Genomic DNA, 18,537 nt, shown 5'->3' with positions numbered 1-18,537 from the left:
AGAAGGAGGCCATTTGGCCCATCGAGTCTACACCAACTCTCTGACAGAGTATCTTATCCAAGCCCTCTCTCCTGTCCTATCCCTGTAACCCCACACATATTTACCATGGCTAATCCACCTAACCTGCTCATTTTTAGATTGTGTGAGGAAACCGGAACACCTGGAGGAAACCCTGCAGAAATTGCCTTGTCTCAACTCTTTGGTTTACCACATTTTTCCAGATTTGATCCCTTGCCCCCACTATTCAATTTAAAATTCCCTCTACTTCCCCAGTTATGCGACTTGCCAGAACATAAGCCCCGGCATGGTTTAGGTGTAGACCATCCCAGTGGTACACAGAATGGTAGAATCCCTACAGTGCAGAAGGAGGCCATTTGGCATATCGAGTCTGCACCAACAACAATCTCACCAGACCCTATCCCTGTAACCTCACATATTTACCTTGCTAATCCCCTGAAACTAAGGGGTTATTGAGCATAGCCAATCAACCTAACTTGCATACCTTTGGACTGTGGAGGAAACTGGAGCACCCGGAGGAAACCCACACAGGCACCGGGAGAACATACAAACTCCACACAGTCACCCAAGGCCAAAATTGAACCCAGGTCCCTGGCGCTGTGCGGCAGCAATGCTAATCACTGTGCCACCATGCCGTCCACTGATTAATGACAACTGAGAAAAACTCCATTTTTTGTAGGTAGACAGCATGTGCTTGTAATCTCTAATATTCAGAGTTGTTTAATAGCGAAACGTAAAAATTGATAGCCATAAATTTACACTTAACTGTGAAACAAACTATTTTAGTCAAATATCACACAATAGCACTGCAACATGACAGTCTTTGTTCCAACAGTTTGACTTGACTACCTTATAAGCAATCAATAGGTCCAGATACATTTTAAGTAGAAACGAGATTGAACCTTTGTTATTAGAACCATAAAGGTAGAATGTCTGTAAATTTAAAGTAAAACTAGGCTTTGACAGCAAAATACTATTAATGATCAAAATTTTTCTATTAAAAATTTTGAAGTAAATACTCTTTTGAAAAAATATTTTTTTTTCTATTAAAAATTTTAAAGTAAGTAATCTTCCTATGGTCTTTATCACATTGACTTTGTGCACATCTACATGTGATACATATCCATGATGCTTGCTTATAATGGCACTTAATGAAAACTTTCAACGCTGATCTGAGCACTAAAATGTAACAAGGAAAAATTGAAAAACCGATTTAAATCTATACTGAGTTGCAGTCAGCAGGTGGCACTATAATATCTTTTCCTCACAAATCATGCAAAATGTTTTGGAAAAAACTTCAAAATGCTAGTTTTGGCTTCTACATCTGGATTTTTAAAAAATCCAAATATAAGAGGTTCTCTTAAATTTAAAAAAAATAGATATTTTAAAATAACATGATTAAGTTTATTCATTGAATTGGTACTTCATGCCTTAGTTTAATTTTTTTCAACTTTAGTTTCTGCCAAAAGTCTGGGCTTGCCATACTTTTGCTCAAAACAATAATTCTGATCTGAATTTGGATTGGGTCATCTGAATATGTGTACGGTTCCTAATTTCCCTTTGTTCTATGTAGTTAGCAATGCTGAGGAATATATTTCTGTAGCTTTATGCATTTTCAGGATTAAATAATCTTGAAGCACTTTTCAGCACTGATCAAAAGTGCTTCAAGATTATTTAAGAGCTGGAGAACACATTTCGAGAGCTTTGCTGAGGTAAAATTTACATGAGTGTTAAAAACAGAGGCTGAGTCTGTGTGTCTCTTGTGTGAGAGAGTGAAAAAAAATGATACTGTGGACTACACCCCAGTTGTAGCTCAGATTGTCCCGAAGTCTCCAGGAATTAAAGATTAATCCCTTGAACACTGCAGCAAGCAACGTGGATGAAGCATCTTTAGGGTATTAAAAACAATTGTGGTTTTTTTTGTTTGTTTGAACACTTACATTTATTTACTCCTAAAAATATTTGAAGATAGGTCAGGGTTAGAGGTGATGTGGAGTTGCTGACATTGGACTGGGGTAGGCACAGTAAATAGTCTCACAACATCAGATTAAAGTCCAACAGGTTTATTTGGTAGCACGAACTTTCGGAGCGCCGCCCCTTCATCGGGTGAGTGCAGGATTTGTTTCACAAACATATAGACACAAACTCAATTACAAGATAATGATTAGACTGCAAGCCTTAACAGGTAATCAAGTCTTTACAGGTGCAGACAATGTGTGTGGAGAGAGGGTTAAGCACAGGTTAAAGAGGTGTGTTTTGTCCCAAGCCAGGACAGTTAGTGAGATTTTGAAAGCTCAGGCAAGTCATGGGGGTTACAGATAGTGTGACATGAACCCAAGATCCCGGTTGAGGCCGTCCTCATGTGTGCGGAACTTGGCCATCAGTTTCTGCTCAACGATTCTGCATTGTGAGTTCTGAAAGCCACCTTTGAAAACGTTTACCCAAAGATCAGAGGCTGAATGCCCTTGACTGCTGAAGTGTTCCCCGACAGGAAGCAAACACTTCTGTCTGGTGACTGTCAAGTGGTGTTCATTCATCCGTTGTAGCGTCTGCCTCGCTAATGTACCATGCCTTGGGATATCCTTTCCTGCAGCGTATCAGGTAGACAACGTTGGCCGAGTCGCAAGAGTATGTACCGTGTACCTGGTGGATGGTGTTCTCACGTGAGACATGTCAATGGTCCGGCACGTCTTGCAGAGGTTGCTGTGGCAGGGTTGTGAGGTGTCATGGTCACTGTTCTCCTGAAGGCTGGGTAGTTTGCTGCGTACAATGGTCTGTCTGAGGTTGTGCGGTTGTTTGAAGGCAAGTAATGGGGGTGTGGGGGTGGCCTTGGCGAGATGTTTGTCTTCATCGATGACATGTTGAAGGCTCCGGAGAAGATGTCATAGCTTCTCCGCTCTGGGGAAGTACTGGACGATGAAGGGTACTCTGTCCGCCATGTCCCGTGTTTGTCTTCTGAAGAGGTCTGTGCGGTTTTTCGCTGTGGCGTGTCAGAACTGTCAATCGATGAGTTGAGCACCATATCCTGTTCTCATGAGGGCATCTTTCAGCGTCCGTAGGTGTTTGTTGTGATCCTCCCCATCTGAGCAGATCCTGTGTATACAGAGGCTTGTCCGTAGGGGATGGCTTCTTTAACGTGTTTAGGGTGGAAGCTGGAGTAGTGGAGCATCGTGAGGTTATCCGTGGGCTTGCGATGTGAAGGGCTGAGATGACTGTTCTTGATGGAGATGCATGTGTCCAAGAATGCAACCGATTCTTGAGAGTAGTCCACGGTGAATCTGATGGTGGGATGGAACTTGTTGATGTCATCATCGCTGCAGGAAAGGATGTCCCGAGGCATGGTACATTGGCGAAACCATGCAGACGCTACAACAACGGATGAATGGACACCGCTCGACAATCACCAGGCAGGAGTGTTCCCTTCCTGTCGGGGAACACTTCAGTAGTCAAGGGCATTCACCCTCTGATCTTCGGGTAAGCGTTCTCCAAGGTGGCCTTCAAGACACACGACAACGCAGAATCACTGAGCAGAAACCGATAGCCAAGATCCGCACACACGAGGATGGCCTCAACCAGGATCTTGGATTCATGTCACACTATCTGTAACCCCTACGACTTGCCTGGGCTTGCAAAATCTCACTAGGCTTGAGACAATTCACACCTCTTTAACCTGTGCTTAACCCTCTCTCCACTCACATTGTCTGCACCTGTAAAGACTTGATTACCCATTAAGACTCGCATTCCAACCATTATCTTGTAATTGAGTTTGTGTCTATATATGCCCTGTTTGTGAAACAAATCCTGCACTCACCTGATGAAGGAGTGGCGCTCCAAAGCTCTTGCTACCAAATAAACCTGTTGGACTTTAACCTGGTATTGTGAGGGTTAGAGGTGGGAGGTAATGTCAAATCTCCAGAAATATGTCTAAACACAGTTGGCAAACCTAGTTGTTAGTCTTTGTTTTGTGTTCTATAAACATAAGTCAAGCAAAGAAGGGAGAAAGATATGAGTCAGAGAGATTGGGGAAAATCAAGAGCGCAGTGTGAGAAAGACAGCTGAGGTTCAGACTGATTGGAGCAAGAAATAGAAATAGATGGAGGCAGAGTTTGTCTCCTGTCATTTAATGTTACTTCAATTCACCACACCCCCCAAAAAAATCAGATGAATTTTGAAGCCATCTAATAATTCATCTGTCTTTTCTTGACAATTGGAAAAAAATCAAGGCAATTGGTTGTATCTGGGTGACAAATGGCATCAATTTCCATATGATTTCTCCCAATCGTCTACCCTAGTTTCAGTGCAAGATCTATGTTAAACCTGGAGAAACAGCATAAACAGATTTTAAATTGGTTTTCCACGGTTTCTTCAGATCTTCCACAAAGTTGTGGAAGACAACCACAATATTCCCATGGAAATTCAAACCCAGAGATTCTAATTTCAAACAAGTATAAGAGAGTGGGAGACAGAAAGACACAAATTGATAGGCAGATCTTTTTCCTCTTGCTAACTTTAATTTGTTCCAAAGAAAAAACAAGTTGAACTTTGAAAGCTAGCAAGTCTTTGAAAGCAGCAGATAGAAAAGTAAGAGTGGTTTGAATACTGGTTCGGGCAAAGAGGCCTTTAACCTCTACTAGTGGTCCTTTGAGCAAGTGAATGGGTGTGGGGAGAATAAATGGAGGAGTAACAATTAGGTCAGTGACTGCAAGGGAAAAAAGATAGAGATTGAATGAGTAGTTAAAGGGGAAGAGGTGTGAGTAGTGAGAGGTTACATAAGATAAGCAACAATGAGAATATGGTGGTAGTAGGTAGTTTAAGCGATGGGGGAGGGGATAGTCCTGAGCTTGTTTCCTATCACTCGAAATGAAGCCTGATACTGGCTGGATCATTCTCCCACCTTACCAAGCTATGCATCGCACTATCATCCACACATCCTGGGACACTAAGGGGCAATTTAGCATAGTCAATCCACCTAATCTGCACATCTTTGGACTGTGGGAGGAAACCGGAGCATCTGGAGGAAACCTCCACAGACACGGGGAGAATGTGCAAACTCACACAGATAGTCACCCAAAGCTGGAATCGAACCCGGCTTCACATCGCAAGCCCATGAGAAACATAAATGACAAAAGAGATACACAATCAATGAGAGAGAGAGCAAGGAAGAGAGGAATAACATGAGTTGGCATAGTTGGTACATAAGTAACAGAGAGAACCTGATTTCCAATTTCACTGTGTGTAATCTCACAATTAACTCGTAATGTGTTAAAAAAATCTTACATCAGTGCACATCTCCTGTCATCCTTCCCCAATATAACTTTCTGTTTCCGCGTTTTATTCAAGAACCACAACACTATTCAAAGACGAGTAGAGATGTCCCGTGTCTGAACCAATATTTAATGCCGAGTAAACATCACAGATAAACAGATTATCTCTTATTACTGTTTGGGACTTTGCAATGCCAAATTGATTGTTGTGCTTCCTAAAGCACAACAGTAAATTGTCAAGAAAAGTAAGTACTTTTCAAAAGTATTTCATTGGCTGTAAAAGTTTTAGGACATCGTGAGAAAGGTCCCAAGTTTCATCATGAGTCTGTGCTGAGTTAACAGATCTCAACCAAAACAGCAGTAGTCTATTAGAATTGACTTTAGAGTTAAGAGACAAATGAGGAATGGTTCTCACTCTGAAATATGATTTAGTAACCACTACTGTAAGTTTCACAGATTGATAGAATTATAGAATCCCTACAATGCAGGAGGAGACCATTTGGCCCATCAAGTCTGCATCGACCTTTCAACAGAACATCCTACCCAGGCCTATCCCCATAACCCCATGTATTTTACCCCACTAATCCCCTTAACCCACACATCCTGGGACACTAAGGGGCAATTTAGCATAGCCAATCCACCTAATCTGCACATCTTTGGACTGTGGGAGGAAACCGGAGCATCTGGAGGAAACCCACACAGACACGGGGAGAATGTGCAAACTCACACAGATAGTCACCCAAAGCTGGAATCGAACCCGGGTCCACGGTGCTGTGAGGCAACAGTGCCACCCTGCCACCCGATAAGCTAAAATATATAGGAATCAGTTAAGCACCAAATTGGCTCACTGAGACATCACTTTCATTTCATCTTCGCATACTCACTGTCAAATGTAATGTGTGAAGAATGGATGCTTTCAGTGGGGTATTTCTTTTGATACCAATCAAGTAAACGAACTCAAATTAACTTAGGGACAAATTAAAAGGGGCAGCTCCCCAAAAGGAAGGGGGGAACAGCCCAAACCAAAAACAAAGTCGAAAGGAAACTTAAAACGTCAAACCAAAAGGTGATTATCGGGGTCGATAATACACCCCAGCCCCTGCGGCGCCCAGCGGTCGCGGAAGGCGTCAACCGCGCCCCTGGACACCGCATGCTCCCTCTCCAGAGACACCTGGCCACGAATGTAGCTTTCAGTGGGCTACCAGTTAATAACTCTTGTGGAGATGTACCCAGCAAGGAATTAACAGCTTCCTCAGGAAATGAGTGGGACAAAATTAGTGAGGAAAAATCCCAGCATTCATCCCTAATGAGGACTCAGTAACCTTTGCTCTTGGCACCTGCCACTTCTAGAGGACGAGGAGCCTAGAGTGTAGGCCGACTGCTGAAAACTGTGGGAATTTACAAACTGGCATTGAGAGGAGACAGAGAATATGACCAAGATCAGGAGCACACTCTGGAGAATGTTACTAATCTACATCCATCTCTCACAGCATTTTGAAGCACAAATGTGTTACAACTCTTATAACTTACTTTAAACTATTTAATGCCACGGGTCAGCAGCAGAAGAGGTCCTTTGAACTCTTTCATTCAGTAGGTGTGCATAGCATTGCTATGTCCGGCGGTATGGTTTCCTCACATAACCTCCTGCCTTCAACCGCCTTACCCAGTCAGTCTTTATTTCATTTATATTATTTTTAACTTAAAGAAAGCGTTCAAAGACAATGAAAAAATTGCACATTTTTTCTATGATTTTTGTTTCTGCCGGAAATCAGGCAGGGTCATCACAAGAGTGTCCAGAAGATTTATCAGTTCCTGGAGATTCCAGGACAATCTTAAGAGTGTCGACAACCCTTAAACACACATAAGTAATAGGCTCCATGTTGCCTACACACAGGTTGAGTGTGTGGTGTTTCCCCTCAGTGACTATGAGCTGGAGACCTTGTCCTCACCTCCAGCAGATGGTGCTCTGTGGCCGCCTGCCTGAGTGAGTGATTGAACGAGCAAAGAGGGAGGAAAAAAAGCTCAGTGAGCTTTAACTGAGCTGCTGTTCCACCCTCTTTTTTTCCCTTCTCTGTGTATGTGCGTGAGACTGTGGATCTGTCTTAGGGTTTGGATCACACACACACATTAAATCCACTCTGGTTAGAGCCGCTTTGCAAGGACCACGGGCCACATGATCATGGCAGTCGTGGTGCACAGGGGCAGTGCCCTTTCTTCGGCTCCCTGGACACGGAGCTTTCTTTCCAGATACCTGTGGCTTTGCGTTTCCTTCGGGCTTTTCCTGCTCCCCGCGGCTCTGGCCGGGATCTCGGTGGGCTGGGAGCGAACGGCGGCCAGCGGCATTGGGAGACAGGAGCGCGGGAGCGGCGGAGCTCGGGGTGAGCGGGCCGGGCTGGCCGAAGGAGTGCGGGTGAAGAGGTCTTCCAGCCCGCAGCAGGAGCCGGCTCTGGTTAGCACCTCCTTCATCCTCAGAGGAGACGCTTCCCACAACCAGGCGATGGTGCACTGGACGGGAGAAAACAGCAGCGTAAGTCAAGCTGAAGCTCGGCACTTTTCCACAGACCATGTGGAAACATTGTCTTCATGTCTGGTATCAAAAGAATGTATCGCTTGGACACTAGCTCCCGTCCGCGGCTCGAAACCCATTGACACGGGGTGGATTTTGATACATTTGTGACTCTGCTGAAGATACATTTTAACCGGTGTAACATTTGACTGGGAACCCTGTGCAGCACGCGCTGGCCCGGGCATCTGTTCAACATCCCGGCACTGTTTTTAAAAACTTCACCTCAGATTATAAATGTGGGGTGTTAGTGAGGGAGAGCTCTGCTGGGGAAAAGGAGGAATAGTTTTTTTGGAAGAATGATATTTGTGTGTGTTGAGGAAGTGTCTGGCCCAGTTGCCCCGAGGGAAATGGGAACGCGCGCGCTCCAGGAAAAGTTCGCAGCCCTTCGCCCTTTCCCGCCGCGGCTTGCAATCCTCTCCGAGCCCATTCCCCAGCGCAGGGAGGGAGAGAGGGGGACATCCGCCCGGGGCTCCAGCTTCAGTCACCAGCTGTTAACGCCGCTCTCACTCCGGGTTGGAGTTTACAGCCTCCCGGACTGCACGCTATCAGCCTCCTGCTACACGTGGGCACAGCGTGTTATTTACATCTGGCAGAGAACAGCACCTTTCCTGTTTCGTGTAAGCAGCACTCGTCAGGGATGTTCACTACCTTGTGTGGCATCTGCACACACTTTACTGGTAGGGTCAAGTTCAGAGCAGCCGTCTCCAGCACAATTCTTTGTTCCCCAATTCTTCCTCTGCTACCCAGAATGTGATGACCTGTTTGAATTCCAAGGGCAGTATCACATTGGCAAGTTTCGAGTTTCTGATCTGTGAGACTGCTGACTATATTTACTCGTATTGGAGGGTGGGCCGGTGTGCTTCACAGTTGGGTTTGGTCCGAGCTGCTCTCCTCGCTCATCTACAAACATTTTCACTTTCCAACAGGTGCCACTGAATAGTAATAAAGCACGGAAGCCTAACTGAATTTTCTCTTCCCTAACACCGTAAAGCTGGGCCAATAATTAGTACCTCCCCCCCGGGCCGCCGACATTAGTTGACTCGGCACAGAACAGGAATCAATTTAAGGACCTCTATGATGTGGGATTGTGCCTTTATCCAGTCTTCAATTAGGGAATAAAATTTCATTGATTATTCTCAGAACTCTTTTGACTGTCCTGCACAGCTAATATAATCCCAGATATTGTGTTCGAGACTATCTTCTTCTCTAAATTGTTCTACACTGCAGCCACATCATGGTTTGCAGGTCGGAGATGACGTTGACTAATTCAAAAATGAGCTCATTTGCCTTTTGATGTTATTTGCTCCACTAACTGCCCTGCTCCCTCCTCCAGGTGCTCATCCACCTGAAGCTGTTGGTACCTTCTGGAAGTAACCAGGTTACTTAACTGATATTTGATGTTCTATTGACCAGTCACAGGTAGCGCTCTCCACTGTTAAGCCAAAAAGAGCGGTAGCAAACTTTGACCTGACATCTGTGAATGTCAGTTTGTGTATTTTTTGTAGAATGAATTTCATAGCTTCAAAATTGGAGGCAAATTTGTTGAACTATGGTCAGCATATTTGGTCATTTACCTACAGAGAGGATTTGGAAAAGCAAATTATTTTTATTGATTTTGTTAGAGCAAGTTGCGTCATGACATGTCTAAAGAAAAGTCATCCCAAGATGAAAAAAGGTTAATATGTCTTTATTTTGCTTGTGCAATTGTGCACAATTAGCTTGTGCAATAGTTCAAAAACACCTCATCTGTTATGTTGGCAAGTCTATTGTTCCATGTTTTGACTCTGAGCAGAGGTAAAATGGTAGAGGCTGACTTTTTGAAACAGGAAGGTTTTGAGGGCCCATTAAGTTTGTTAAAGAGAAAGCTTTAGCTGAGGAAATTATTAGGAAAGCTGGTCGATAAAAGTTATTTTGTTTAAGTCAAGGTGATCTGTCCACAAATGAGAACTTGTGTGGCGTGTACTTTATTTTGTATTACTATGTGAAGATAAGTGATATGAACTGAATTAAGTGTCTAGTAATAATACCTGTTTGGTACGTTGATATCACTAATCAACCAGTTGAATGATTTGTTTCTGGCATCACCAGACCAAATTGCTGCTCCACCTGTCCTTGGGTAAGAATTGAAAATTGATAAGATATAACTATATGGTTCAAATCTCAGGAATAAAAGTAGACCTGAGAAACCATTTACAGCAGAAGTGGGTGTACTGTGAGCCATTTTTAAATGTGCTTTGGGAAAGCAAAATTCCTGATTGTGAGCTAATTGAGCCAGGCGGCATGGTAGCACAGTGGTTAGCACTGCTGCTTCACAGCTCCAGGGCCCCAGGTTTGATTCCCAGCTCGGGTCACTGTCTGTGTGGAGTTTGCACATTCTCCTCGTGTCTGCATGGGTTTTCTCCCACAGTCCAAAGATGTGCGGGTTAGGTTGATTGGCCAGGTTAAAAATTGCCCCTTAGAGTCCTGGGATGCGTAGGTTAGAGGGATTAGCGGGTAAATATGTGGGGGTAGGGCCTGGGTGGGATTGTGGTCCCGATGGGCCGAATGGCCTCCTTCTGCTCTGTAGGGTTTCTATGATTTCTATGATTTTCATTCTGTATGTTGGTGGACTGAAAGTCGATGATTTCCAACTTGATGTATGTTGATTTTAATTGCTCAATCCATTTACCTGTAGTGTCTTCTCTAGTGCTTCACCTAGATCACTATTCTTCATGAAGTCCAAATGTGAATATCATAGGTGATTCCACTGTACGAAAGGGGGCACATCTGAGTCCCATTTACCTTTCAGCAACATCCATTTTGTGCAAACACTTTGCTTTCAGTAAGTAGCTTTACAATCTGGAGTGAGACTTGTGTTGATTTTTGCCTCTCCTTGGCCGGGGGTGCTGAAGCAAATGTAAAATGCTTACTGTTAACCTGTTTAATATTAGCTAACTCAATGCAAGCTGGGGATCAAACTTGAGATTCCCTTGGTCTTTATGGCTCAATTGCAACATCAAAAATAGCTTGCGTTTATATGGTACCTTTAACTTAATAAAATGTCCAAGTACTTCAGAGGAGAGTTACCAAGCAAAGTTTGATATCAAAGCACATCAGTAGGTATTAGGGTGGATGACCAAATGTTTAGCCAAGGAGGTAAGTTTTCGGGATCATCATAAAGGAGGTAAGAAACGAAGAGAAGGGGAGAGAGAGTTAGTAAATTAATTCCACAGTTTAGGGTTTTGGTTGTTGGACTTGAAGTATTCACAGGGATAAGGAGGGGCTAGACTTTGGAGGGATTTGAAAACAAAAATCAGAATTTAAAAACAGAGACATTGCTTAACCAAGAACGAACATAAGTCAGTGAGTAGGTGATGATGGGTGAATGGAACTTGGTGCAAGTCAGGACACAGACAGCAGGATGTTGAATCACTTGGAATTTACAGAAGATAGAATGTGGGAGCCTGGCCAGTGTGCATTGGAATAGTTAAGTCTGGAGGTAATAAGGGCATGGATGAGGGCTTCAACAGTGGATGAGGGTTTCAGCAGCAGATGAGCTGAGGCAGGTGTGTAGTTGGGCAAGCTCAGGTATGGTGTGGATAGTTGCTCATTCTGAGGTCAAATATCATACCAAAGAAGCAGCAGTCTAATTTGTATAATCTCTCATAAACCCCTGAAATGCAGGTATAATTCTTGTAAATTTATGCTGCACTCCCTCCAAGGCCAATGCATCCTTTCTAAGGTCTGCTCACAGTACACCAAGTGAGGTCTAACCAGGATTTTGTATAGCTGTGACATAATTTCTGATTCCTTATACTCCAGTCTTCTAGATATAAAGGCCAGCATTCCATTAGCCTTCTTGATTATTTTCTGCATCCGTGGCATTTTAAAGATCTATGCACCTGAACCCCCAAGTCTCTTTGGACATCTACTGTATTTTTTATATCATCAGAAAGTACTCTGATCTATCCTTTTTTGGTCAAAATGAATAAACTCTTACTTGCTTAGATTGAAATGCATCTGCCACAGTTTTGCCCATTCATCCAGTCTATCAATATCCCTTTATAATTTCTATCACTACACTGTCCACAATGCCACCTAACTTTGTGCCATCAGCAAATTTTAGATATATGACTTTCTATGCCATAGAGGTAGAGCTCGGTGCAGTTAGTGTACATGTGAAAACTAACTCAGTTTTTGGTTGATGTTGCCGAGGGGCAGCATATCAATGAGGAACAGTGATTGAACTTTGGGAGGCACATTGGTAACAGTGCAGTGAGAGGTTGAGAAACCATTGCAAGTGCTTTTGTAGCTAAGATTAGATAGATAAGAATGGAACCAGGTGAGAGCAGCATTTCCTCATAGTTTCAAGGATGGAAGGGTCAAGAATTTTTTTCTCTAGGTAGAGGTAATAATGACCAATTTGATAGAGAGGGAGACTTCTTGCGGAGAGAGAACATTAAAAGCATCAGTTAGCATGAGATCCAGGAAGGACCAATTGGGTAGTCAGAAATTTAGTGGAAATAAGGTCGAAGGAGCAGAAGGTGTGTCTTATGGACTAGATCAGCGTGGCATGAGGAAAGATAGGAGAGAGACTAGAAATAGATGTTGGCCGGGATTTTCCGATTCCACTAGAAGGCTGCACTTTTGGCTGGCTCTCCAAATTTTCCATGACCTGCTGCAGGTGGAACCAGAAAATCATGGCTGTGAATTCAGTTTTATGATGGGAGTAACCTGAGAAGAAGGCTAGTGAAAAGGATGAATGAGGCAGAGTGGCTGATTAGATAGTCTCAGTCTTATTGACGAAAAGGTACATATGATCCTTACAGTTATGGAGGTGCGAGTATAGAAGATGTAGTGGGGTGGAGGAGGATGTCATTTAAAAAGACGGTTTACAATAGAAAAAAGAAGCCGGAGTAATATTGTATTCCAGGAGGGTCCTGTAAAGTGTGCGGCTTTGGCAAAAAAAATAGTACTTTTTGTCCGGCCAGACCTGGAAGTCAGTGATTAATGTAGTTGTCCACATATCTGTTCAAGTCTGCATCACTTGGATGTAAAGAAGCAGAGGGTCGTACCATGGGTACCAGAAATAAATAGGTTTAATCAGGACCAGCATATCAAAGATAGAGGTGAAGGGGCAGTTGAGCAGATCAGTAGCTACAGAAATGTTGCCTTGATTGGAGGGCGAAAGGCGAGGGAATGGGATTTTGAAAGTAGTGTTGGAAGTGAATTGGAAGAAAGCATTTTCCACAGGTGGTCAGAGAAGGAAGTAGGATTGGGAGCAGAAGGTGGATGTGGGTGGAGAGTGAAACAAGGAAGTGATCAGAAATGACCTTATTTGTGATTGATACCATTGCACGTTGAATGATTGGACAAATGTGATATTAACAGACTAACAGGGGATGTCATTGGTGTTGGTACCTTGTATGAAAAAAACACTTCTACTGGTTCCCCATAGTAACTCCAGTGGAAGATCTGTGGAACCCCCAATGAATTTCAGACTCAGAATTTTATCAGGATCCAGTTTTCTTTTTTCTTGCCAGCAACAACACAGCTAAGCTCTAGTCTTCTGACATCTTGCTATTGGCAATGAGCCTTGCCTGACAGAAATGACTATTGGAAATTCAGTGGCATAATATGCATAATTTCGAGCTATTTAATATACATTAAATTTTAAACCATCACTGGACTATACCAGTACACAACTCAAAAACATTTCTTTGCCTACTGTTTATCATTTTAATAACAAATACACTTCTAATTTCAAACTAAAACAGTTCAACACATGCTGTCCCATAAAATGTCCTGTGTTTTCTGGTCTTGCTATAGGTCTTATTTTCATCATATGAGCGTTTGTGCACCTGTCTTTCACTTACCCCCTCACCTGCAAGTCCATCCTCGCCATTTCTTTCCCCCTTTATCATATTCTTTTTAACTGTATTGATAATATATGGCTTCAGTTCCTAACTGGTACTGCTACAGCATTCTTTTGCTACATGTCAAATGTACACCATCTGCCTTGCATCGAATGACAACTAGTGCAGACATAAACATTAACTTGATTGCTATTGCTATTTTGGCATCTCTAACTGTTGTTCCCACTTCCATTATAGCACTGTTTTAATGTTACTGTTTTAATGTTACTCTTTATTTTTGGAGTAATTTAAAGCAAAAAAAAAATCCTTTTGCCTCACCTATGTTTTTGATATTTTCCGTTTGAATTTATTCAGTGCTGTTGCAGACACAGTGATTCAGAACAGTTGGAGACTGATTCATAGTGAATCTTTTCAAGTTTTGCTAAAAATATGAAATGTTATGAATATTCTAATGAATATCAGGCAGGTAGATGCACTCTGTATGACCTGTGCTTGTGAGCAATGGGAGATGCTAATTTCACTAATGTGGCTGATACCTTTTACAGGCGAGTAACTTCAGCTCATATTATTTTGTGGAAAGAGGTTGCCTTTCATGTAATAAATTTACATACATGTCATGGATTAAATAAGCAAAGGCAAAACGTAAATTTTAGTCAAAAAAATTATTGAACTATCATAACACTTTTTTTGCTAAACTCTTTCTAGCAGTGTAATTTCATGTACTTGCCTTTTGATTTCTGGGGATGCAAAATTTTGAAAGCTGCTTAACACAGACACAATGTAAATATGCCAGTTAGAGTAGTGATAACTCTTCATAGATGGGAATGGTATCTTGTAGTACTTACTTAGCCAGTTGTCCATCGTGATAGGGCTTTCATGTTGCCTCTTTTGCCCTCCCTGTGGTAAATTCCCATGCAAGTGCAAAATTCTTAATTTACTGCACATCCCATCAATTTATTTTTGAAGTGTGCAAAAGCTGAAACATTAAAAGCAGAACACTATAACCAATGTTGAGAGCTATAGTCTAACCGATTTCTTAGTGAAGGTCACAATCAAAGTCTCACCATAAAGCAGGCCCATGTGCTGTCTTTGAAAGCATCTACATTTATTTTTTTTAAAAATGCGCTTAATTTCTTTTTCCTGAATCCAAGCTTTTGTAACATCTGAGAGCTGGAGGGCTGTTAAATGAAGTGAGCGAGTCAAATCGACCAACAGGTCTCCTAAGGACCACAAATGAGGCAGAAGATGGGTCACAAATAGCCCCAGAGCTGCAATTTGAGATATATATACCTTTTACATAGAAAAATGGCTTGGAGCACTTCACAGAAGTGTAAACAGGCACAAATGGATTTCATTCCAAGAGGTAATGGGAAGGATCACTAGATCTGAGTCAAAGTGGTAGGTTTTAAAGTGGAAAAGAAGGTGAAGAATTTGGAGAGGGAATTCCAGAGCATAGGGCCAACATGGCTGAACATGCGGCTGCTAACAGTGGGACAAATGACAGAGGTCAGAGGTAGAGGAGTGCAGTTTTCAGAAGATTGTAGGGCTGTGGGAAGTTATAGAGATAGAAAAGGTAAAGGCCATGAAAGGATTTAAATGAGGGTGAGAATTTTCAATTTCAGGCATTGTGGAGTTGAGAGCAACACGCCTGATGGGTGAGTAGGATTTTATGTGGGGAAGTAAATCTGATAATCTTCCTTTTATTAAACATAGTTTCATTGAAAACATGAGCTCTTGAACCATGATGCTATTTTTCTTGGTTGATAAATGAGGTAAGATGAAACCAGAGAAAGCTTACAGGACCTCCTGGCTTATACGACCTTAGGGGCATTTTGTACAATGTAGCTATGGCAGGTGTTGATTTATCGGTACAGTACTGATTGCACCATCGATTTGAAATGCAGAAGAATTCAGTCTTTGTTGCTTATTCATTTTTTCCTCCATTTACTTTCACCTCCACATGAGGTCCCCGCCCTGGCATCATGCACTGATATTCAAATATGAAAATGGGCCGGAATTTCTTTTCAGGACACAGTAATATTAATGGTTTGGAATTGGTTGGTGAATGTCTAATTGACTGAATTTCCTCTTTCACAATGATTGATGTACATCTCCACAACCCACCACCACTCATCACAGCTCTTTTGCTGACAGTTCTTGTTGAATTTTGGAATATAAATGGAGATAATTTTACACATACACACAGATGCTGGGCAAGGTTGCTATCAGAATATCATGATCATGCTGGCTGCAATTTCCCTTCCAGCGGTTTCAAAGCCTTCCAGCCTGTACGTCAAAAATCTTCTTAATGCCTGGAGTTTAAACGCTGAGTTCTACCATTCCAGTGGCATTGAGTGCCTGTGCATTGACTGTCCTTGCTGTCACAACCTATCTAATTTGATTGCTTTAGCTCTGAAAAACAAGTGGGAAAAAAAAGAGCCTTCGGAGATACTATACATTTCCATTTAGTATTAATCTATCGGATGTGCCAGTTATAGTTACAGATCATTAAATATTTAACATATGGTTACAGATTATTGATATTAAAATTAATTATTTGGATGATAGAACTATTGCTGGTGCAACATTAAAGATCTGGGAACTTGTATATGAAGAAAGGGCTTCAAATGAATAGAGGGCTGGTAGTACAGGGGAGAGTGACTTGTATAATAAGAGGCAAACCATTCCATTTACACAAAGGGGAGGGGGAAAGGGCAGCCTGATAAATGGAGGGTGTCTTATTCAGGAAACTTCATTTCTGTTCAGCTTCTTGCAATATCCTTATCAATTCTGATTTCCTATTTAACTGGCCAAATGTACATTTCAAGAGGGTGGTTTGTCATTGGTATCGATGCCAGCGTTCTTCTCCAGAGAGTCTCTGTTTACTGTATTCTCATGTTAGTTTGTTCCTTGACTGCAGATTTAGGTAGCAACTGTATTCTAACTATAGCATTGATACAAAGAACATCACTTAGCACTGATCCTACCATTATACTGTAAATATATAAATCACCTCAGCTGCAAGCCATGGAAAACAGTGCATGGTAGAAAGGAAATGTAATTGTTCTACAAACCAGTTTGTACACCGATTAATATCAGCTGAATCCAAACCTTTCACTCATGAATAAGAGCAGGTAGACTCCAGAAAATAGTAAGATCATCTCCAGCAATTAAAAGCATAAAGATGAACATTCAAAGCAAATTTTGTTTCCAACACTGTTGGTATGGTGTAGGTATGGTAGCCTGGAGGAATCGGTCTGGGACCTGATCCAATTTGGTCCTAGTATTAATGCAATTGATAAGCTGTCAGTTTAAATCAAATCCCTCAATCGGTAGTCTGTGCACTGGATATGCGAAATAGGATGGGCAGCTGAATGTGAAGGGCCTCCAGCAGCACCTAAAGGAGAGAGATATACACGTTGGGTATAAAAGCAAGCAACATTCAACGATTGCAGAACCACGTGATGGAGGTCAGTCCAAAAATCAGAAAAGACAGCAAAATAAAGCAAGTTTAGCACAACTACCGTCAATGCTTTATATTCCTGCAAACAGGGTAGTAGAGATGAAAACTGCCCTAACCATTTTACTCTGCTGAAGTCATTTATTTTTTAATGTCAGTAAGAGCAGATTATTAATCAAGTGATTGGAACAGGGTTATCAGAGAATGTAAGTGTAGCAGACAGTGTGTGTTAACTGCTTTTGTTTAACCTGTGTGTTGTATTTAACTGCATAATCTTAAGAGTGCTGATATGAAACTACAATCCTTTAGCTATCAAAACCACAATTTTTAATAAAAGAGAAGTAAGCATTAGCTTTGTGTATAATGATAGGGTATCTACGGAGTAAATGGTGTTGTGTGGAGCACTACTGTAGCACCATTGAAAATGATAATTTAAAACCAACATATTATTAATAGGTTATATAAAAAAAACTTTTAAACCAACTGATTCTTTCACAGAAGTATTTGGAAATACAAATAATTGGATTTTGCAGACACACTATTTTTCCAGTGCAGACATTAGTATTCTCTTGGAACTGAAGAGTACAATTTTTTTGGAAGCATGATAGTACATTGTTTTCTACGTGTAAAGAGGTGTCATTATGGTGACAGAGTCGTAATTGCCAAAGGAAATTGGCGCCAATGTAGTCTTTTAATTTTCTTTGATTAGCAGTGTTCTTAATTAGGGATATGTATGCGTGGACCATTGTTGTCAGATATCCTTTGGTCAGTTTAAATCAACTTATGTTGAGCAAACTAGTCCAGTTCAAGGATCAATTCTAATCGGCAGAAGGCAAATATGAATAACTCATCTGTTAGTCTTCCTGAGTTCTCATGGTGAAGTGTAGTTACAACTATAGAAAGCCCGTCTATTGACATATGTACTGAAAAATCTCAAGCTGCCATTTTTCAGCTTTTGGTTAGTGTGGAAAAGAAGAACAATTCTGAAGAAAAGAACGAGAAACAAAATCAATTTTTCTTGCCTGTGATGGTGGTCTTGGAGAGAGTCCAGAGGAAGCTCACGAGAATGATCCCAGGAATGAAAAGCTTGACATAAGAGGAGCGTCTGAGGACTCGGAGTCTGTACTCAATTGAATTTAGAAGGAGGAGGGGGGGATCTCATTGAAACTTTTAGAATACTGAAAGGCCTGGATAGAGTGGATGTGGGGAAGATGTTTGCATTAATAGGAGAGACTAGGGATCCGAGGGCACAGCTTCAGAGTAAAGGGATGACTCTTTAAAATCGAGATGAGGAGGAATTTCTTCAGCAGAGGGTGGTGAATCTATAGAACTCATTGCCAAGGCTGTGGAGGCCAGGCCATTGAGTGTGTTTAA

General features: G+C 41.9%; 1 protein-coding gene across 3 annotated transcripts in view; it reads left to right on the top strand.

Annotated features, from left to right (window-relative positions):
* The first annotated feature begins 7,367 nt into the window (after nt 1–7,367).
* The window catches only part of sorcs2 (sortilin-related VPS10 domain containing receptor 2), a 612,212-nt gene continuing 601,042 nt past the window's right edge, over nt 7,368–18,537 (top strand). For 2 of the 3 annotated variants that reach the window (XM_078213290.1, XM_078213281.1), the window contains exon 1: nt 7,456–7,809. In XM_078213290.1, coding sequence (XP_078069416.1) covers nt 7,456–7,809 — 354 coding nt within the window. Of the gene's footprint in view, nt 7,810–18,537 lie in introns of all 3 variants that reach the window. The other variant, XM_078213272.1, reaches the window with a different exon arrangement.

Source organism: Mustelus asterias, chromosome 1 (assembly GCF_964213995.1).
Source record: "Mustelus asterias chromosome 1, sMusAst1.hap1.1, whole genome shotgun sequence".
Taxonomy (NCBI): domain Eukaryota; kingdom Metazoa; phylum Chordata; class Chondrichthyes; order Carcharhiniformes; family Triakidae; genus Mustelus; species Mustelus asterias.
The sequence above is the reverse complement of the archived record's forward strand: the minus strand, read 5'-3'. Positions and strand labels throughout refer to the sequence as shown.